This window comes from Anoplopoma fimbria, chromosome 3 (assembly GCF_027596085.1).
Source record: "Anoplopoma fimbria isolate UVic2021 breed Golden Eagle Sablefish chromosome 3, Afim_UVic_2022, whole genome shotgun sequence".
NCBI lineage: Eukaryota > Metazoa > Chordata > Actinopteri > Perciformes > Anoplopomatidae > Anoplopoma > Anoplopoma fimbria.
In genome coordinates, this window is record NC_072451.1 from 23,834,198 (window position 1) to 23,856,200 (window position 22,003).

Below are 22,003 nucleotides of genomic sequence, written 5' to 3' on the forward strand. Positions count from 1 at the left end.
TGTTCTGTTTAGCTTCCATGGAAGTTTGTTACTGTGTAACTATTGATAGCTAACCACAACTGCTGGTATTGCTGAGTGTCTACTGGACAATAAAAAGACGTATTGGGGAAATTTGGCAGTAGTAGGCATGGTCTCACTTTTACACAGTGAACCTCAGCTGACAAATGAAAGGATCTTTTAGAATAATATAGCTGCCATTCTGTCATATATTATGGAACCAAACACAATTCATACTGCTAATGCCCTAAAGTATACGACAAGGTTGTGGAACAAGAAGAGTCGACAACCTGTCAGAGTTGTTTCTTTGGCCACATGGGGGCAGAAATCAGGCTGTATCAGCAACACTCACATTTTTAATAAAACAACACTATTCCTGCTTTTTATCCAGTTAATTAGAATTACTTTTTACAGTTTGATATCGGGTTTCCTCTAACTGATTCATCGAGTAGCCATAACAGTAAAACACTGGCCATTTCTCCGCAGAATAAGTATTTTTTACATTTTAGTACATTTTGCTCATGATACTACTATGTTGTCCATCACTGGACCAGACCAACTTTGCTTTGTGGGTTCTTCTCAGCCCAGTTGATTGCTAAATTGCTTCTGCAACATGCAAGAGAGAAGTTTAATTCAAATACCGGAAATGTTACAAGATTTTAGAAGAACAGGAAAACAGCACTGCCCTTTAACATGCATAGTGGTAATCTGGTTTAAGCACAGAGGTAGCAAAGCTGTGGAATGGAGGGTAAAACATTACTCTTGAGCTGATCCTCTTGTGTCCTGCAGAGAGCTCCAGGACAAGGTGTAATTTCACTTGAAGATCAGAGGGGCAGAGTTACAATAATTGATACCCTGGAGATGGTGGTAAAGTTGTGCAACAAAAGCTGTTATTGCAACTATTCTGTGGTCCCCTTCATTATCAGTTTGACTTGAAATGATGAACAGAGAGCAATAATGTGATTCACTGCTATTAAGAAGTGTTTCATGCCAATAAGGAGAATTACTTCTGTTAAAATGTGTTTCGATATAGTTTTACTAACAGCAAAGATGTAAGATCTTTGCAATATATTAGAATTTTTCCATCACAAAACATTGGAGATAATATTTACAATCTCATTCCAAACTGTAAATCCTGTGTAACCTGCACTGTTTTTTCCAATTTTAAAGACAGCGTGAAAATGAATTCAGGGAGTTTACTTCCAAATTGCAACATGGTTCATCTATGCTATCAGAAAATTGCTCAATTTCTTTATTAAATATTGCCAATATACAAGTGTTACTCCGACAAATAACACTTATAAAATAAGTGTCACATACAGCGGGTAAAATAAGTATTGAACACGTCACCATTTTTCTCAGTAAATATATTTCTAAAGGTGCTATTGACATGAAATTTTCACCAGATGTCCCAAGTAATCCATACATACAAAGAAAACAAAACAAATAAGTTCAGACATTAAGCTATGTGTAATAAAATGGAATGACACAGGGAAAAAGTATGGAATGCATGAAGAAAGGGAGGTGCAAAAAGCCAAGACACCAGCTGAAATCTATCAGTGATTAGAAAGCAATCCTGCCCCTTGTCAGTGCAAATTAATATCAGCTGGTTCAGTCCCAACTGATGGCCTATAAAAAGGTGTCTCATTACCAAGATGTCACACAAGAAACATCTCATGATGGGGAAAAGCAAAGAGCTCTCTCAAGACTTTCGCAACCTTATTGTTGCAAAACATACTGATGCCATTGGTTCCAGAAGGATTTCTAAACTTCTGAATGTTCCAGTGAGCACTGTTGGGGCCATAATCCGGAAGTGGAAAGAACATCATTTCCCCATAAATCGGCCACGACCAGGTGCTCTTGCAAGATTTCTGACAGAGGAGTGAAAATAATTAATACTTATTTTACTCGCTGTATACATATTTTATCTTTCAATAAAAATTGTGAAAGATAATGTCAGATTCTTGAGGGCATTAAATGTTACATTTTTTTTGCCCAACTTCCACCTTTTGTGAAACAAGTTGATTTATTTAGTGAGGCGGCTATTTGTCTCAGAGTACAGGTAAAATAAATATATATCATTTAAAACTAACAGGTACCCTTACCCTTCCGTTTTTGACATGTGTGCAGAGCAATTACAGTACGATGTTCACCATTAGCCACCTGGCAGAGCCCCGATAGACTCCCTGTCTCTTCTTGCACTCTTTGATCATAGCCTCACCTGCTGGTTTGAAGGATAGCATTTGCTTCACTGTTGAAATGACAAACATTGAGCAGGCATGCAAACCCTGAGGAAAATGAAAATTAAGGAAGTCAAGATAAACTGAGAAAGAAATGAAGCAAAATCAGTTAGCTGACTGATTCAGTCTGTTTCTGATTCAGTCGGCTGAAAAATATTTCCTAGCTGATCTGGGGTAAGTTTAGGGCCTGAAACGACAGAACATGTCCTTTGCATTTTCTAGCCAGTGGAGCAGCCGAAACAAATACACAAGCAGAAAGTGTCTGACTCTAATCATTTACTACTATCAGTAATCCTTAATGCGGCCTGCTCATACTTGTAGAAATGTGTTGTTTTGTATATATCATGTGGTTTCACAGGCCTCGCAACATCGTATTCTTGATCACTTAATAGTTTTTACACTTGAACCAACACTGGTGTCCCAACATGTTTCCAGTTAAGACAGGAAGGACACAGAGTATAAGACATGGGTTGAAGGTTCTAGTGGGAAATATCCTCAAATTTCTATATATTCTACATTTATTGAAACAGTAATTGTACAACTTATTTTGTGCATTTATTTTTATTTTTAACTATCTAGCAATTCAGAAATATGAGTATCAATGTGGAAACTAATATAAGTGGTGTTTCGAGAACTTTTAACAACTATTTCCCAGACTGTGTTACAGTGACTTGGTGTTTGGACAAGCTAGCCCATAATTCTTACATATTTCTTGGGGACTTAAACAGCAGTTGGCTCTGCTCACCCCCTCTTTTTTGACTGGCCAAGACCAAAGTTAAAAGGACATATCCAGCTGTTTTGGGAGAGAGGGTTAATTTTTACCTTCCAGGCATGTTTTGTCAAGAATTTGGCTACCGTGGCACCGTGTATGTTGCCATGTTTTGCAAATTCGGTACATAAAACTAACAGAAAATGTTGTTTATTTTTTTGACAGCTATCGATTTAGAAAAACATCGTGTTTTTGAATGCATAACTTCTACCTCCACTGATGGCTCCAGGGCTATGCCTCCAGAAACTGGACTGTCTGGGCACCCAGTAGAAGCCCTGCTGTCACAGGACTGTTTCTTGTTGCTTTACAAGGAGTCCTATTTTGTTTGAAGTTGGTCTTTTATCGCTGGTTCATGCTCGGGGTACTAATGAGCTCTTCCACGTCTCCACAGAAAATCAGTGAGGGGTGGAGTTACGCCTTCTTGCTGCTCAGTGGCCAGTGGAAAGGGCCTCAATTTTAACCCCAGTATTTATGAACAGCTATGTTGTGCAGCAGATTAGACCAGGACTGGGGAGATGCAACAACAGGTGAGCAGTTTTCTTTTTCACTCTAGCTGCAAGTCAAGTTTAAAAGTAGAGCTATTCATACAAGGCAACTTTTGCTTTGCAATTTTTTATGTAGTGTAGTTAATTCCCACTAAGAAGAACTTTGAGCCAAATTCTCTAACAAATGTTTAAAATGATTTAATGATTTAGTCATATTTGAAGGTCATTTTTTTTCTCTTGAGGCAGTTTTTGCATTACGGGCAGCTATCTTCTTCTGGTGGATACTTTTGAGTGTCACTGCATATGGCTTAATCTTATTCTGCTTTCAATATGCATTTGCTTGCATATACTTATTAAATAGGCTTTTATGAATGACATTATTGACGCAAGACAGAATGCAAAATAATCTAGGTTTTGCTTGATATTTCTATTTCAGATGTCGAGGATGATTTCCCAGGCATCCCTGTTGAAGATGCTTTGGTCCGTGCTGTTAATGGCAGGTTTGTCAAAGTAAAATGCATGAAATGGTTCTTCTTTAGTTTAAACCACACCAATAAAAAAATGAATGAGATTGAATGGATTGAATTGTATCTCTTGATAGCACTGTTCATATAGTCACAAGTTGAGTGTCTCCTTTTATTGCTGTGTACTGCTTTGCAGAGTTAGAGTTTCGTTGTTTGGGTATCTAATATATTCTCTGCTTCCCTCCAGGTTTGCTTGAAGCAACATCTCTGATGAAACTAAAGAATCCTGGAGGTATTTAATCCACCACCTTCTTGCAGATTATAATCATGTTGTGATCCAAGTCTATTTTTTATTTATCATTTTAGTTTACTGAACATAATATATAAGTGAATGAAAATTAAATAATGAAGTTTAAGTGCAGCTATTTCTGGAAAGACACTGGCAATCCTGTAAACTGTGCAAATAATCAATAATAATGCACTTTTCAGTGATTATAATCATATTGCCTTACAAATTGCAATTCAAATTGTAATTGTTTTTCCCCTTACAGTTCCTGATTTTGTGTTCTTCGACAGGGAATCAAGTTAACATTGGCTCTGCTCAGGCACATGACTTTTTGACCAATTCTCGACCAAAGAGGAACATTGATCCAAAGTGGTACAGAGGCACGCCTGATTTCCAGTCCTACTACCGTTTCTACAACAGTATTGGACACATTGAAGGAGTAAGTTGGGGTTGATTTGAGATTCTCATATATGTGGTTTTACTTGTATAACACTGTTCAGCCAAAAACATCTTGTTTTCATTTCCTCTCTGATATGTTTCTCTATCAGCTCTATGAGATCGACAGGATCAGGATGTTGTATCAGCAGATGCGTCACTTGGAGGTAACCTATGGCCCAGATGCCTCCAGTTACCAAAGTGTGATGGGTGTGCTGACTACCACAGCACCACCAACTACTAGCACTCAGCCCCCTCCTCCCCCACCACCCCTGCCCCTACACCAGACCCTCTGGAGAACGCTCAGAGGATCTATCTGTGTAACCCCAGAGACCCACTGTGCAAACCTCAGATCGTCTACCTGCCAACAGGGGCTGTTGCAGTACTGTGTGACCCACGAGTCAACCCCGCCTGCATGCCCAAAACGGAGGAGGGGATAAAAGCCGCTGCTGCTCCTCCCAAACCACCCCAAGCTCCTCCGGCTCCTAAAAAGTCTGTCGAACCTCCCCCTCCTCCTACTATCACTGTTAAAGGTATGGAGTATGACTGCGATCCCTACTGGGACCCTGACTGCCTTGTCGATCACCCTCCCCGCCCCATCCAGGAAACATCTGCACCAGAGGCACCTGCTGAAGAGAAAGTGGAGAAAGAGGAAGTAGCAAAGGTCGAGGAAAGTGTGCCTGAAGAACCAGCCACCCAGAAAAACCCTTCCTTCGACCCTTATGATTTCAAACGTGACCTTTATGACCCCTTTCGTTATGCCGATCCAGCTCCTGAACCACAGTAAAAACAAAGCGCCTAAGAAATGATAGCCCTCCGTACAGGGTAAGACTATAACATTAAATTGCAAGACCAAACCAAGGCAGGACTGTTATGCAAATCCACATTAAAAACAAAGGTTATATTCAAATCGTGCAAATTATTAAATGTTGTACAGGACAGACATGTAGAAAATGCTTTCACTGCGTTCATAGCTTGCCACATGACAAACCACACTATGACTGATTTGTATGGGTGTTCATAAGAAATGCACAAAAACTTTTGAATGGAAAAAAAACATTGAAAACAAATAAAAAAATGATTGACAAATGGAAATAAATATGTGATTGTATATTTAATTTCAGTTTTTTTTAATTGTTTTGGCTAAACAACCAAACAGTAAGTAAAGTAGCCTAAATTGCCTGAATTTCAGGAAGCTACTACATTAAAATGCTTACATGTTAATCAACAGTTATAATAATCATATATTATAATATTTTTTTTATTTAAGACTCTGGAATGGGACATTCTACATCTACTTCTAGACTATTATACGTAATTTATGAATTTTGGAGTAGTAATAATTGTAGTTAAATAAAGGATCTGAATACTTATTTCCCTGCTTCCGCCGGTAGGGGGCAGTGATACTACACTTTAATGGCTGTGCGGCCAACCAACGAAGAAGAAGACCGCTGTAAGCTATCCAACAGCCTCTCTTCCAGCATCATCAGTCTCAACCATCTCTCCTCTTCAGGCTTAAGGCACGCAAAAAACGGATTCTATTGTCATCTGTCAACGTAAATCTAATATCTGATACCAGGTATTTTATCATGCTTTCGTAACCGTGTTGCTTTAATACGTGTCAGTAGACGGGACAGTGGGCGTTGGTTTTGCGACGCTACCGTTAGTCGCTCATTGTGACAGCAGGCCCGCCGGGTAGCCATGGAGATTAGCATGCTAGCAGAGATGAGCTAGGTTAGCATGCTAGCAGAGATGAACTAGGTTAGCATGCTAGCAGAGATGAACTAGCTGTCTGTGCTGACAGTGCGGCCGTGAATACGATTATAACAATGTTTGACGAAGCCTTGACCCAGAAGAAAGCCTCCATAACATTAAGCATTCAATAAATACGCGATTTGTGATGAAGAAAGAAACAATGCAATGGAAACAATAGCGAGTTTAAATGTTTTATCTGCAGGTTTATAACGGGGGTTGGGCTGGTGTTGGAGCAATAAAAATGTCACAAGACAAATCTAACATGAATATGATCTTCTGATGATGATGATGATGATGTCTTCAGCTGGTGTGCTGACGTGACTAACGATAGCCACACCTTCTAAAACGCTGCTAGCTCTGACCTTTAACATATGTGTGAGAGTAAGAGTCTAATAAACTAATTATATTTCTGCTTTTCTGTAGCATTTCCATTCAGTGTTGTTTTTCCCATCCATCCAAAGATGCACTTTATGGATCCCTCTGTATATAAATATACTGTAAACAAACTTAGTAATAGTGTAAACCAGATTTATTTTTAGTTTAGAGGGTATGATGATTTATTCTCATTATTATCTGCCCAAGATCTTCCTTGTTGCCAGTGTTTTGGTACATTTTGTAAAACAAAAGAGAAATATGTTAAATCTTAAGTAAAGAGGTAAAATGATTTTGGAAGTTTGGTTTACATTATTTGTACTACCTTGTCATTTGCAAGTTCCTTCATCGTTTCAAGTGTTGATTGTAAAAATAAATGTTATTTCTTTATAGGTAACTGTAAAACCGCATAATTTTATAGTTACCTAGCCTAAGAGATTTAGTTAGTATATTTTTCTTATAATTCACCCTCCCAGTCATTTCTTTTCATGAGGAGAAAATAGATAAAGAGAACATTGTTATCAACAGCTGGCTGGTGTTCACATGTTGTCAGTATGACAGGCCCAGGGCTACTGAGTTACTGCTCCAAACACCAACATCTTAATATTGCAGCACTGTTTTGTGTAGTTTTCATACTGGTAAAGCTGAATTACTGGTGAAAGTGTTTAATGAATTAATTTGAATTGTTGAATATATCCGTCTCACTAAACTCAGCACCCACTTTTATTGAAGTTTTTTTCTTTTACAAACTTTGCCTCAGTCTAAAGAGAGCAAGCCTATAAAAAGCTTGCTTTCTTCTTACATGATTTTAATGTCTTAGTAATTTAAGTGTTTCTACATGTTTAAGATAATATTGCATCAAAAAGAGGACTGGAATCAATCATTATTTGTTGTATTTGTTTTTCAATATATATATTAATCATTTAGTCTAGAATCGCATTTCTTGTTGCAGCACTCCAACACTTAAATATACTTAGTTTGTATAACAAAGAAAAGCAGAAAATCTTCAGCTCTGAGAAGCTGAAAACTGAGAATTTTGGTAATTTTGCTTCAAAAATGGCTGAACCGTTAATCAAAAAAGTTGGATCAATCATTTTATCGACTTATCATTTCGACTCTAAAATGGATCTGCAGTGAAGTTTTGAAGCGTTTGCAAATTGAACATCTTTGTCCGAACCATCTCCTTGCTCAGGGTTCATAAATACATTAGTGTTGGTTGGTAGATGCACTTTAAGTGCTCACATGGACTAGCAGGGCAATTAGGGCAAATAGATTATTATAATAAGATTATAATAATGTCCCTTAAAAGGAATTTATTTTCCCCTTCACTGTGATTGCTCAAGGTGATATCTGGTGGGCTGAAATGATTAGTCAATGAAAGAAGATGATTAGCCACTGTTTTGATAGTTGATTAGTCAATTCCGTTGTTTTTTTTGGCCAAACAGTTTATGGTTCCAGTGGATAACTTGCTGCTTTTAGTAATAATAGTCATGTGACTACCATTGGTTTTTGGACTGTTTTATAGGGCTCTGTGAAATTGTGATTTTTTTTAGACCAAAGATTAATTGATCGAAAAGTAATGGTGAGATTGAAGTAATAAAAATATTTGTTGCAATCCTACTAGACACCCTGTAAGCCTAGTATTAATTTGCTGATATTTAGTTGAGGATCCTGGTGATCCAGGGCTAATTATGAGTGAAGCAAACTGATGAACCATAACCAATTAACTCATAAGAATTCAAAGAGAAAAAAATACAAAAGCTAGGGTTGAAGTATTTCTTGAAGAGTCTCTATAGTGCCCCGTAACATCTTCTCTTCCTCCTGCAGTATGTCCGACAAGAGCGAGCTGAAGGCTGAACTGGAGAGGAAGAAGCAACGGATCGCCCAGATCCGAGAGGAGAAGAAGCGAAAAGAGGAGGAGAAGAAAAAGAAGGATGTAAGTGGTAGAAACAATAACTTAAACGTTTTCTAATATTGTTATCACTCAAGAACCTGCTCGGCTGCTGCTTTGTTTTTTAAGCTTGTTTTGTACTCTGTAGGGAGACTCAAAGCAGGCTGGTGGTGGCTCCTCAGGAGGTCATGAAGACTCTGACCTGGAGAGGAAGAGGAGGGAGGCGGAGGTGCTGCTGCAGAGTGTCGGCATCACCCCCGACTTATCCCACGGTAAACACACGATAACTGCGCGCTTCTATTTTTTAACTTTCACCCTCACTTATCTGTCCTAGTTTTCTGGTTTGCTTAATGGAACTGCAGTGTTTATAAAAGTCACCTCTAACTTTGTGGTCTGGCTTGGTTTCTGTCACTCCCCCCTCCCCCCGCAATATCTGAACATTTTATATGTTTCTGCATGACACCTAAAACCTGCCTGCCATTTATTTTCATTCTCTCTTCTCTCCCCTTTTGTCTGTCTGTTTGTGTTTTGTCCTCCTTACTGCATGCAAACTCGCTCACTCACTCACTCATACACACACTTCTTCCATACCTCACCCCCTTCCTCACTCCCTCCCTCACTCACTCACTCTCTCCCTCACTCACTCCTTGCTCATCCATTCATTGACTTATATACACACACACTCTCACAGCTCAGCCCCTGAGGGTAGTAACAGAAGATACATGTCTGTTTCACTACCTAGTCCCCGCCCCCATGTCTCCCTCCAACAAATCAGTGGGCAGCGATGCGGGAAGCCAAGATTCTGGGGATGGAAACGCCGGACCAAGGTCTGTGTGCATGAGTGTGTGTGTGATTGTGAGAGACGGAGATAAGGATTGGTTGTTGAAGCTCATTTTTATGTTATTTAGGGTTGTACCTGCATGCCAAGTCTGTGTGTATTAACACGGTAAATATACTCGATGAATTCTGACCTCTTCTCCTCTTTGCCTTTTCACCGGCACGCTGACGTTTTCTCAATTAACACGCACTTCGTTCTTCTTCTCTCTCCGTCTTTCTTCTTCTCTGTCTGCTGTCGTTCACATTTCTTAATTGGCTTACCTTTTTGCCTGTCTTTTTGCGTTTTGTTTCATCCCCTTGTTTTCCCTTTTTCTTTCTGTCTGTCCCGTCTTTCTCTAACTAACACCATCTGGTGGTTTGGCTGTAGGACATTGCATTGGGATCCTGACCCCTCTACTCTGCAACTCCACTCCGACTCTGAGCTGATGGGGTACTGCTCCTCCTCTCTCCTTTAGCTTGTCTTCCAACTTTATTCAGTTTTTGTGGTTTCATCTTAGATTTGTCTAAATGTGTTAGTATTATGTCTGTGCATCATTATTTATGTCTCTACATGTAAAAATGTTGCATTCCGTTCAGCTTTGCATTGAAAACCTCTGTATGTGTGACCTTATTTCCAACATGGTGTGTGTGTGTGTGTGTGTGTGCGTGTGTGTGTAGACGTGGAGCCGTGAGGCTGGGCATGTCCAAAGTGACTCAGGTGGAATTTGCCCCGAAGGAATTAGTGTCCTACTGCAAAGAAACACAGACACCCACCGAGGCACTGACACACAGCGATCAAAAAGCAGGTAAACAAACATATACACAAAAACACGTTTTCCCAACTTTCTACCTTGGTTTAATCCAAATGGAATGAAAATCAATCAAATCTGTTTGTTTTCCAGATGAGGAAGAGGATGAGGAGATAAATGCTCCCGCAGTTGCAGGGGATGCCCAGGAGGAGAAAGATGAACATGACAAACAGCAAGAGGAGGGTAAGGACCGAAGTGTGTAACATGTAAAGTCTCAAAGTGCGAGCTGGTTCTTGATGGCCTGTTAATTGTTGATACCAATAACTATGCCAGGAAATCAGCTGTGCTTTAATAATGCTGCTTAATGGGGAAAAACAGTCTCAACTGTCAGGCCTTAAAACTTACTTTTACTTACCAGTACTGATTTTGAGCTACGTATATGCAATATGTTACCAGTAAAGATCTTTTTTTACAAATCTTTCTTATATCTTTATTGAATTCTCATTAATGCGTATAGATACTCCCAAAGAGCTGACAGAAGAAGAGAAGCTTCAGGTCCTGCACTCCGAGGACTTCCTGTCGTTTTTCGAACGAGGCAGCAGAATTGTGGAGAGAGCTCTTGCTGAGCATGTGGACGTCTGCTTCGACTACAGTGGCAGAGATCTAGAGGACAAGGAAGGGTGAGGCACACGAAAACAACTGTTGTTTAAATAGTTGAAATCGAAGTTTAATGATGGAAAGGCAGGCTGGATAATTGTTTTCTTGTTTGGGGGCGGGGGGGTTGTCTCTTGCAGTGATTTGCAAGCAGGTGCAAAGCTGGTTCTCAACAGACAGTTTGCAGACGAGCGCTGGACTAGAAACAGAGTGGTCACCTGTCTGGACTGGTCACCTCAGGTGTGTGATATTTGTTATTGATCCCGACAGAGAAATTCATCCTATTACATGTCCAAAAACCGCACACCTGGCAGAGGGTCAGTCAGAAAAGGCTGACTGAAAATAATTTGTAAAATACTATATGTTGATTATTGCTATGCTCTTCTCAGTATCCAGAGCTGCTGGTGGCCTCGTATAACAACAATGAGGACGCTCCCCATGAGCCTGACGGGGTGGCACTGGTCTGGAACCTGAAGTACAAGAAGGGCACACCCGAGTACATCTTCCACTGCCAGGTAACTTGCAATTGTGCTACAAACCACCAGCATGAAGACAGTGTACGTGGGTGCACGCCTTCCTAGCGGTGTGGTCACAGTGCATGCTGCATTACTGCAGTACAGCAATGTCCTGGTTTCAATTCCAGACTTTAAGAGTTTACATCGAATTTTATTTTGTTTCCTCCTCTAGTCAGAGGTGATGTCGGCCGGGTTTGCAAAGTTCCACCCCAACCTGGTGGTGGGTGGGACATACTCCGGACAGATTGTCTTATGGGACAACAGGAGCAACAAGCGCACCCCTGTCCAGAGAACTCCCCTGTCTGCAGCTGCACACACAGTAATGCACCAGACTGCACACACACCTTTATGTCTAAACACTCTCACAAACTTTTTTAAATTTCATTTAAGGTTTTTTCAAAATGATCGACACAACTGTGTGTTTTTGTGGTAGCCAATCCGTTGTTTCTCTGCATCTTTACATCTGGCTAACTTTTCCTGGTAAGTGTGTGTCGTTTTACTCCTCTAACTGTGCTCTGCTGTGTTCAGCACCCAGTTTACTGTGTGAACGTGGTGGGAACCCAAAATGCTAACAACCTGATCAGCATTTCCACCGATGGCAAAATGTGCTCCTGGAGCCTCGACATGCTCTCTCAGCCGCAGGTACATTTACCTTGTATGGATAGATTGATGACAGACATGCTGTCATGAATATCAGGCGGTAGCGTCTGACCCTGTGCGTTGTTTACCCTGCAGGACAGTCTGGAGCTGGTATTCAAACAGAGCAAAGCGGTGGCTGTCACCTCCATGGCCTTTCCTCTGGGCGATGTGAACAACTTTGTGGTGGGGAGCGAGGACGGCTCGGTCTACACAGCGTGTCGCCACGGGAGGTGTCTGATCTTTGACCTTTGTCCTCATTAGCACAAAATACTTTTTGTCTGATTTACAACCAGGATGTGAAAGCAACTTTGTGACTTCCAACTAATTCTGGAAAAGCCTTTGGGGGGGAAGAAGGTAATTAGCAGAGCACCTGACGGTTATTTATGATGTGTGTTACAGTAAGGCGGGGATCACTGAGGTGTTTGAGGGCCATCATGGTCCGGTGACCGGGCTGAGCTGCCACAGCGCGGGAGGACCCGTTGACTTCTCTCATCTCTTCATCTCCTCCTCCTTTGACTGGACTGTCAAACTCTGGAGCACTAAGGTGAGATATTTACACTCACTTGGCAAGCTGTTTTATTAAATCCACTTTTAAGTCACTTTTTTAAGTCTCTGTTCTTCCTGTTCTTCTCTTCAGAGCACCCGTCCGTTGTACTCGTTCGAGGACAGCTGTGACTACGTCTATGATGCCATGTGGTCTCCGACACACCCTGCTCTGTTTGCTTGTGTGGACCTGGCCGGACGTCTGGACCTGTGGAACCTCAATAATGATACAGAAGTACGCACACACACACACACACACACAATTCACTAAATAAGACCTTCATTCACTCATAGTTTGACATTCCAGGAAGCACGCTTTTTTGTTTCTGCCTACGGATAAATCATAGCATTTAGAGCTAAAGTTCATAATAGTATTCTATGAGCCACATTAACATTTGGCTGTCTAAGATTGGGGAACACTGCTGACTATACATTAATCTGTAAACTGGGTTATGTTTTTAAGGTTCCCACCGCCAGTGTGTGTGTGGACGGCGCTCCAGCACTGAACCGTGTTAGATGGGCTCACTCTGGTAAAGAGATAGCCACCGGGGACTCAGACGGGCAGGTGCAGGTCTACGACGTCGGGGAGGTGAGACGTCATCTCATATTACTATGATTCACTTATCTGTCCTTTCTCTCTAGCGTTTCCTTTACATGCTGCTTACATGTGTCGGTCTTTGTCTCTCCGCAGCAAATATGCGTGCCTAAGGCTGACGAGTGGACGCGCTTTGTCAGGACGCTGGCTGAGATCAATGAGAGCCGAGACGAAGCCGAGGAACTGGCCAACGTCTGATGTTACGATCGCCACACTGACAACAGCTCATACATTTCTCTCCAGTACACTACGCCACCTATAGCACACTACCCGACACTGCCAGAGGAGTAACCTCTCTCTGGCTTCCAGCTTTTCCACCTATCTTCTACATGAATTGGCCTGAGGAGATTTGCAGAGCTAGAATGGATAGAAAAGACAGTTTTTGATGGGTTTGTTAAATGTGAGAGCTTTAGAGTACGTTTGTAGGGACGGTGAATGTCATGTGGTAGAAAGTTAAACCGGCAAAGGAATACAGGGAAGTGATTTTCAGCATAGATGTGACTTCTAGCTTTGAGAAGATCCTCAGGGCTCCAGAAACTGCTCTTCTCCTGAGGCCTCAACCAACTCAGCCCTTTTTTAAATATGCAAACCTTTATACTTGCACCTTTTTATTACCATTTGAGTGTTTTTACATATTTTAATATTTATTTTCCAGACACGCTTGTGCACATGGCTGGCTAAGTGTTTCAGCAGAGCTACAAAGTAAGAAAAGCTGACATATCTCTATCAGATCCTCTGTATCCTCAGCAGCACTTGAATTTGATGACTAAAACAGATAATGTGCTTAACCATGCACACTCTGGCCGGTGCAGAAGTGTGTCATTCTTACATTTCAACCACTACAATATTTAATATTTATTCTGGTGGTTGCACTTATTTAAAAATTGTGTGTATTGTTTAAAAAAAAAAAAATGCTGCTTTGTACTAAAAGCTTTAGTACATTACTAAGATTAGCACTACAAGCTTTTTACCAGGCAAAATCTTGTTACTATACTTGCCTTGAATTTATTGACACTAGTATAATTTAAGTGATTTCTGTACCAAAGGTTATTGTTTTATACTCCGTCCCTGTGTAATGAGTAGTGGAACAGTTTCCTGACTTGTCCTCTTTATGAGGATCTAAATAAACTACATTTAGTTTTAAACGAAGGTGCAAAGCTGAGGTTGGAAACTAGTATACCTTTTACCACAGAACATGAATTGAGTTTCATTCTTTTACTTTTCCATCCAATTGTTAATTCCCTCCAGGATGCAGCAGTCCAACCTCAGCAGACTGGTAGAAATTTCAGCCTCAAACGCTTTCTCTTTAATGTTTAAAATGAGCTTGAAATGCACTGTTGCGACCATATATGATATAACGTGAACAAGATCAGTATTCTGCATAGACTAACTGTACTGTATTCTTTCCTGTTACTGATACAGATAATGGTTGCACTTTTTTTTTCCATTGGAATAAAACTCAAACTCAATTGGTAAAATTAAAACCATATGGATGATTTATTTCAATAAAATACATTGACTGAATTGTGTTACATTTAATTTATTAATATCTAATTCTTATCTCATGATTCTTGTTTTTAATCAAGAAAACACTTGAATGAAAAGTTCTGTACATCAGTAAGAGTGAATCTCAGAGACCAGGACCGAAGGTCGCACATTGCCACAACATAAGTTACAGTATAATGATGCCGACTGAACGTTACGGACCTTTGTCCTGTAACGTTCTCTTTTCCGTCAATGTGCTGTCCCACTTCAGTTATACAATATGTACAGTATATAGCCTCCTTTGGAAGGACCAATCGAGAGTGAAGCCCAACACCATGCTGAACAATCTAATATTTTCTATGCCCGCTGTCCAATAAGATAAGTCTCAGTATCAGACGTAAAACAGAATAAAAATCAAATCAGCTTGTCATGAGAGAGAGAGAGAGAGAGAGGAGTGCTGAGGCTCCGTTTTATACGAATGCTGGAGAGAAGAACACAAAATATGGAGACGCCAGGAGCAAAACAGCCACTGAAGATACGACGCAGTCAGCGATCTGGTCCCGTCGCTATCTGCTCGGTTACAACCACAGCTGTAGCCAGCTCTCCACCTCCACTTGTAGGTGGGGACCAGTGGAGAATACTGTCACCTGGTGTTTGTTTGTATATGACCCTTATTTGTGGAGTGTGTTTCAACTGTGTGCGTGTTTTGATTGTGTATCTATCAAAGTGTCTGGCTCCCGGTAGAGGAGGAGAGGGATGGCAAAGTGATATGGAGGTTCAGACCTCTATGGGGCCTGGGCCGGCGTGGCGGCGACTGGCTCTTGGTGATGTATGGTAACCACGCCGGATGACTTGAATTTGGGAAGGTGGAGGCCAAATTTGTTCTCCACACCAGCAAAGGTCGCTGCGGCCAGGCGGTAGCCTCCGACGTGGTCGGCGTTAATGGGAGGAAGCTCTGAGATACGAGACTTGGGTGTCGAGACAGATCCTGCCGGACGACTGCAGAGAGGAAAGAGGGAGCGTGATCACTGTACAAACATAACGGCATTTCTCATATATAGGTGAACATAATCCAGTCATGTAAGAGTCTATGGATTGGGATGTGATTCATATAATTACAAAACAAATAACATGCTAACAAATGATTGTTTGGTAAACCATCTACTACAACGATCCTACAAGTGCATGATGCATCCTCACATCCGCTTCCCCAACATCCCTACCTGTCTACGTTTAAAAAAAAGGATACATAAGTGACTTAACTGCTCGTTCTCCCCCATTAACAAAAAGGTCAACTTACTGTCCTCCAAAATCAACGTAGAACCACCGCTGCAAGAGCTCATAAGTCACCAGTGTCACACCAAACTGAGGGGAAGACCGGCACATACGAGCTGGAGAAAAGACAGACATACCAGTCAACACGGCTTAATTGCATAAAAACAATCTCTGGACATACACTGTTTATGACTGTAAACCAACACACACCTCCAGCTCCCTTCCACAAAGCCCTGAAGCCCTCTTCTTTCATTATCTTCCTGAAGCAATCGATGACTCCTGTGTAAGAGGTCTGTCCCGCCCTCGCTGCAACTTGCAGACGTGTCTTGATGACATCGGCAGGCGTCACGAGGGAGGCTGCAGGGATACCTGGGAAAAAAAGAGTTAAGAAAAAGTCAGATGACGCACGTTTCTTCAAACCTGTACAAAAGTCGTTAATAATTAACAACAGCTAGTTTATGACCATTGCTTGATTCTGCTTGCAGCTAAGGTGTTATTTGAATGTTCATTTCTCTATTGTGGTATTTGATAAATTACAGTGCTGGAACAGCGCTGACTGGCTGCCTTTACTGTTCTATGTGATAGTCTGAGGTTACCTGCGATCGCTCCAGCAGTGAGAAGCTGCAGAGGTCCCACACTTCCTTGCTCGTCAGCAAACTGGGTCTTGAGGTGGGCGTACGAGGGGAAATAGATGGCAGAGAAGGGGATGTCTCTCAGGAAACAAGCTTTAGCACCCTAGAGAAATAAAAGCCAAACAGAGTGAGTGCCAATCAATTAAATAGGAGTCTTTTCTCACACCAACAATTACACAAGAAAACATCACAGGGCGGCCCGAGAGAAGATTGTGGTACATTCAAAGACACTTTACCTTGTAGAGGCCGAAGAAGCCCAGGTCACGGAACACGCTGACCGCACTGACTCGAGGTCCAGTGGTGATCTCGCCTGCCACCTGCAGGCGAATCTTCACGATCTCCAGAGGGTTGGTAAAGATCACCTGAGAGCCTCCAGCCTGGATAAATAGGGAGAAGAGGAGCTTGTTCAAGCATTACATTAAAGAGATTACTGCCCCTGCCTCTCACACGTACACAGCTGAGGAAGTCTTGCTCATGAAAAGGTATCAAAAGTAAAAAAATTGTATTCTAATCAATCATTTACTTTGCCATTTCCTCGGACAGTAAGGTGAGCTGGGCCAATGTGTGTAAGGATGAACAACGCTATCAAAAACAAACAGAAAAAAAACATGTTGCATTGGACGATGGCAAATTAACTCGGAGTTCAATTTAGCATTGCTGTCCGATGTTAGTAATGTAATTTGGAACTCTGCAAGAAGGCTAATAGATCAGATAAACAAACTGCATGCATGAGTTACTTTTTAATGGCCCTAACAACTAACTAACTATAATTGACTGCATTTCTTCTCATATGGTGTTAATGTATGCATTCACAAACAGATGGAGCGAAATATAAATATGTTTGGGATATGGTACTTACACAACCACCAGCCATAATCTCAGCAAAAAGAGCAATGTTGTTGTCCTTGTCGGTGAACTTGTCTCTTACCAAGTCATTCACCTGTGGGACACAAACACAAGTAAAGACGATTCAGAGTAAAGCTAGAAATCAGTCCATCATTTTCATCTTGCCATTGTAAATTCCCCTAATGTGATGTTTTTCATCCTATTAAACTTTAATTTTTCCTAATTATATTTTCGACTTCTTACTTTTTTTTTATGGACCCCTTTTGTTTTTATTTCCTTTTAAATCTGTACATTACAAAAGAAGCTAATCATTAAATCATTAATAATAAGTGTGCATGCATGTGAAATTGGTGTGGAGGAGGATTGTGCATTGTGTTTGTGAGGGGAGGTACTCACTGTGAGTTTGATAGCTTTCTCAGGCGCCACACCTATAAGCTGAGGGACCAGACCTGCAGAGCATCAGGATTCATTAGTATTACTGTGCCAACAGTTGCAAGAGAGGCAAAAAATAAATAAGAAGATAAAAACAAGACTTGAGTTCAAAAACATGAAGATGGAGACCGACAGAGCTTTAATTAATGTTAAGAAACACGAGGAAGCTTCAGAGAGGAAATGATGTAAACACATAAAGGCTGATCACTATGAGAGTGTTTTGTAATTAGTATGATGCAGCACAGCCAGAAAAAAGTGCACAGCAATAGAAATTCTACCATTTTAGACACAGAAGGATGCTGCATCACATTAACAGGTAAAATAGAAAATGTTTATAGTCTTTTTTTAGGACACTCTAGAACTCTTGCATATTAGTGGACAAAAAGTACCTGAAATAAAATGCTTCAACTGTAAAATGTATATATGTTTTAATTCAAATGAGGCAGCTGCATACAGTACTGCAATTTCATGAAAACAGATATGTGTTCAAGAAATGACAGGCATTGAGAGGAAAAGTAATATAAAATTGGAGAAGGTAACACACACACAGCTAAGATGAATGAACAAAATAAAAGGAGAAATCCCTGGGGTTGTGTCTGCAGACAGGGGACATCTCAGGTGCCTTTCTGCCTTACCTCTATAGAAGCCGAAGAAGCCCTCATAGCGAAGCACCTTCTTAGCACAGTCAAAGCTGTTCTTGTACATCAGCTCTCCAACAAAGGACCCAGTGGACCTCTGGTTCTGCATACGAGTCTTCACCAAGTCGATGGGGTACACTGCTGTCGCTCCCGTAGCTGTGCAAACACACAAACAAAAATCACACTTAATATCCAACACTAATTAGACATATCAGATGTTGCTGTGCGTCTATCAGACTATCATCTGCCTCTGGCCACAGGATAACTCACCTCCGGCGATGGAGCCCAGGGTGAACCTGTAGGCAGACTCTGCAACCTGGACCAACACAGACCTGGATGCGTCCCCATGGGCCTGATGGAAAGAAAAATCACATAAAGGGGCATTAGGAAAATACTCTAAATTGTTTGTGTTGTGATTTTAAAAATCACAACAAGATATTATACGGTAAACTGCTGATCTGATTTTATGTCAATGACGTCAATTTTATCTCAAATTAGGAGTTTCACATACCGACTGCCACAATCATTGTACCTGCTTTTGGGTTTCAGCCAGGTGGTGAGGCAGACAGCCTTCCTCTAACGGAGCAATCCTCTCAATGTCAGCAAGATTCATGCGCCTGATACACATGGGTTTATTTCCTGTTATTTAAGTCACTGGCATCATAGAGAAAATATATTTTTAATAATTGTCCATAAAGTATTTGACGGAGTATCAGAGTGAGTGTTACCCTGAGGGGGAGTGCAGGCCTGACAACTGGTACAGGATGTCAATTTCCATGGGAGTGATCTGACCAAACTTGTTGGCAGCATGAACAAACTCCTCTGCAGAGAGATATAGATACCAGAATATAACCTTGATAATAACAACACAGACATTCCTGACATGTAACATCTGTAGCTGGAAGTCAAAGACACAACGTCTCAATAACGTGAGCACAGTAAACAATCGGTGCACCTTTGGTCACGAGCGTGTCCTTCCGCGTGCCAGCCAGTGTGCTGTAGATCTTGCGAATCAGCTCCATGTTGTTCAGGAGGGAGTTGAAGGCGTTGAAGTAAGAGAAGCTGACCAAGTGGGAGGTATTGCCACCTGCAGCCTGGAAGAAGAGAGGCAGGGACCATCAGGTACACTATAAACGACACGTTTTTGTCTCTTATATTTAACCCTAATGAGAAAGCAAGATGCACAGTTTCAAATATTACTCAATGTGGCCTTATTTAAATTCAAACTGTACCCATTTTTCTTTTATCACCAGGGCTAAGGAGGAATTTTACTCCTTTACTTCATATTGTACTGCACATTTCTTTTATTACAGCTTGTGCCTAACTAATTTAATTCTTGACAGAAAAGAAAAAAAGATATTCCTACACAGCTAATCTTAGCAGAATATAAAATTTTATGTGACAATTATCTCAGGTAAATCAGGTTTATCAGCTCAGTGTTAACCATCACATTTAGACCTGTCAAGAAGTGTTGGACATTACACTGGGAATGTAGGGAAACACCTATTGCAAGAAATCACTTAAGAGCCTGAGCTAAGCTTATAATTAAAATTAGAATGACCAGTATTATCCTTTAAGGCTATTAACCAAACATGCAAAGCAGGATTTACATCTGTTGAGCGTGTTCATTTTCATGACCCAACAGGTCAGAGTGGATTATATTCCCACTAGCCAGTGATCAAAACACGAGTATTGTTTTTAAAGGTTTGTTAAATATAAAACTTCCCGTCCCTGTTTGCCTTGGAACAGTTTGCTACGCAGTAAAAACTAAAATGAATGAGCTTCCAGTTATGGAAACTAAATTAGAACAATCTAAGATGTGTTTATCTGAAAATAAAAATCATCCTCAAGGTCAATCAGAAGGGAATATTTTGCAGCCACAGTGAAAATTGTTCAAATTATTGTCAAAAAGCTCTCAATGCGCACACACACACACACTCACAGAGACAAGGTTCTCCTCCACAAAGGGTGTGAGCACGTGGTGTCTTATGGTGGCCATAATGTCACTGAAGTCCATGGCGGAGATGACGCCATTCTTCCCTTTGTCCTTCTGGGCAAACGCCTGCCGCGCATGCTCCAACTGCAGCTCCTAAAAACATTACACGACAAGGCTGTGTGTAAATATAGTATGTAGTGAAACATGAGAAAGATAGATAAAGTGAAAAGTGAATAAAATGTTATCAGTGTGTGTGTGTGTGTGTGTGTGTGTGTGTGTGTGTGTGTGTGTGTGTAAGCGGCACACCTGCAGGAACTGGGTGAACTCGAGGTAGCTGATGCGTTTCTTGCGGTCGTGTCCAAAATGCAGGCGGATGAACTCACAGTCCCAGTTAAAGGGAATGTGGTGGTGCACTGTGGTCTGGCTGAAGATGTCCCGTACATTCTCTGCAGCAAAAGCACACATTCAAAAAATAAATCAATAATAAATCTTCCGGACAAATTATATAACCTCAATGCCATAACATAAAGCTTTGCGTGTGTGTGTTATACAAGAAAGTAATTCAAGGTAGATGAAGAGATGAAACAGTGTATGAGAGAGATTATGCAAATCCATTCATATGTAATGATTTAGTATGAGAAGTGATCTGGCTAACAACGCCATGTTAAGAACAACGTGGTTTCCACAGTGCACTGCAGGAAAAAAGGTAAAATTCTCTGTTGACGCAGCACAGAAACACATCAGGGATGGATTCAGTGCTACTGTATTTAAATCTGAGAATATCCTTTTAAAGCAGATAGCTGAAAACTTTCATCACAGTGTGCAGTGCTATATATATATATATATATATATATATATATATATATATTTTTTTTTTTTTTTTTTTTTTTTTGGGGGGATTTTTTTTGGATTAATTGAATACAAAGCCACATGAAAATACAGACAACACATTGACCCATACCAAAGGAAATGTTTCCAGTTCCAGTCTTGTCAAACAGCTGGAAGGCTACTATGAAGAGAGTGTCAGGCGCACACAACACCGATTCAAATGCTAGAAACTCCTGGAACGAGATCAGCCTGCCATTGTAGGTGTATATGTGGTGGAAGAGAAAAAATATATAGATTTGATATATTGTTAAACAAACAAATCAAAGACTTTGGAATAAAGCAAAGATCAGATCATACAGTATTAAAAAAAAGGACTAGTTCACAGAAAATACATTTTCTTTGTTCTTTGAGACAGTTTTCACTATGTTTTACTTTGGATTTAAAAAGATATGCAAATATATAGTGCGTTTAGTATAATGTGTTAGATCAACACACTAAATCACTATGTGTGCGTAATTTGTGCACTCATAATTGCATGCACAAACAATCTGGCAAATGGGAGTCATTGGGAGTTTTATCTTATCTCAATAAGGAAATAATGGAAAGTACTTATCAGACAGGGCTCAATAAACTGTCAATTAGTAATGATAATCTGAGTGAAACAGTGCGTGTGTGTTTGGGTCAGTACATACCCATCCTTTGTGGTGTCGGCCACAGCAGCAATGA

The 22,003-nt window shown here is 40.7% G+C and overlaps 2 protein-coding genes and 1 pseudogene across 6 annotated transcripts in view; 2 read left to right on the forward strand and 1 right to left on the reverse strand.

Moving 5' to 3' along the window:
• The first annotated feature begins 4,207 nt into the window (after positions 1 to 4,207).
• Positions 4,208 to 5,664, forward strand: LOC129089295 (uncharacterized; annotated as a pseudogene).
• Positions 5,665 to 6,110: 446 nt separating this feature from the next.
• LOC129089392 (dynein, cytoplasmic 1, intermediate chain 2a-like) lies at positions 6,111 to 13,861 on the forward strand. Of its 4 annotated transcripts, none has more exons than XM_054596819.1 (16): positions 6,111 to 6,255; positions 8,631 to 8,739; positions 8,843 to 8,966; positions 9,437 to 9,521; positions 10,189 to 10,316; positions 10,413 to 10,502; positions 10,777 to 10,939; positions 11,054 to 11,153; positions 11,303 to 11,428; positions 11,601 to 11,747; positions 11,957 to 12,070; positions 12,164 to 12,297; positions 12,467 to 12,611; positions 12,705 to 12,845; positions 13,074 to 13,199; positions 13,302 to 13,861. In XM_054596819.1, the coding sequence occupies exons 2-16, from the start codon at positions 8,632 to 8,634 to the stop codon at positions 13,401 to 13,403; spliced, it is 1,833 nt and encodes a 610-aa protein (XP_054452794.1). In that variant the 5' UTR covers positions 6,111 to 6,255; position 8,631; the 3' UTR covers positions 13,404 to 13,861. The 4 variants fall into 4 exon arrangements, with proteins under 4 accessions (XP_054452794.1, XP_054452795.1, XP_054452796.1 ...); XM_054596820.1 differs by having other exon boundaries at positions 6,111 to 6,232; XM_054596821.1 differs by having other exon boundaries at positions 6,111 to 6,196.
• Positions 13,862 to 14,678: 817 nt separating this feature from the next.
• The window catches only part of LOC129089391 (electrogenic aspartate/glutamate antiporter SLC25A12, mitochondrial-like), a 9,637-nt gene continuing 2,312 nt past the window's right edge, over positions 14,679 to 22,003 (reverse strand). For both annotated transcript variants that reach the window (XM_054596816.1, XM_054596818.1), the window contains exons 3-18: positions 21,970 to 22,003; positions 21,411 to 21,526; positions 20,756 to 20,895; positions 20,456 to 20,602; positions 19,469 to 19,607; positions 19,242 to 19,335; positions 19,046 to 19,130; positions 18,784 to 18,865; positions 18,511 to 18,669; positions 17,840 to 17,892; positions 17,457 to 17,537; positions 16,834 to 16,974; positions 16,562 to 16,700; positions 16,176 to 16,334; positions 15,991 to 16,081; positions 14,679 to 15,689 (exon numbers count right to left, since the gene is read on the reverse strand). The exon at positions 21,970 to 22,003 is cut by the window's right edge and continues 112 nt beyond it. In XM_054596816.1, coding sequence (XP_054452791.1) covers positions 15,476 to 15,689; positions 15,991 to 16,081; positions 16,176 to 16,334; positions 16,562 to 16,700; positions 16,834 to 16,974; positions 17,457 to 17,537; positions 17,840 to 17,892; positions 18,511 to 18,669; positions 18,784 to 18,865; positions 19,046 to 19,130; positions 19,242 to 19,335; positions 19,469 to 19,607; positions 20,456 to 20,602; positions 20,756 to 20,895; positions 21,411 to 21,526; positions 21,970 to 22,003 — 1,874 coding nt within the window. In that variant the 3' untranslated portion in view covers positions 14,679 to 15,475. The remainder of the gene's footprint in view (positions 15,690 to 15,990; positions 16,082 to 16,175; positions 16,335 to 16,561; positions 16,701 to 16,833; positions 16,975 to 17,456; positions 17,538 to 17,839; positions 17,893 to 18,510; positions 18,670 to 18,783; positions 18,866 to 19,045; positions 19,131 to 19,241; positions 19,336 to 19,468; positions 19,608 to 20,455; positions 20,603 to 20,755; positions 20,896 to 21,410; positions 21,527 to 21,969) is intronic.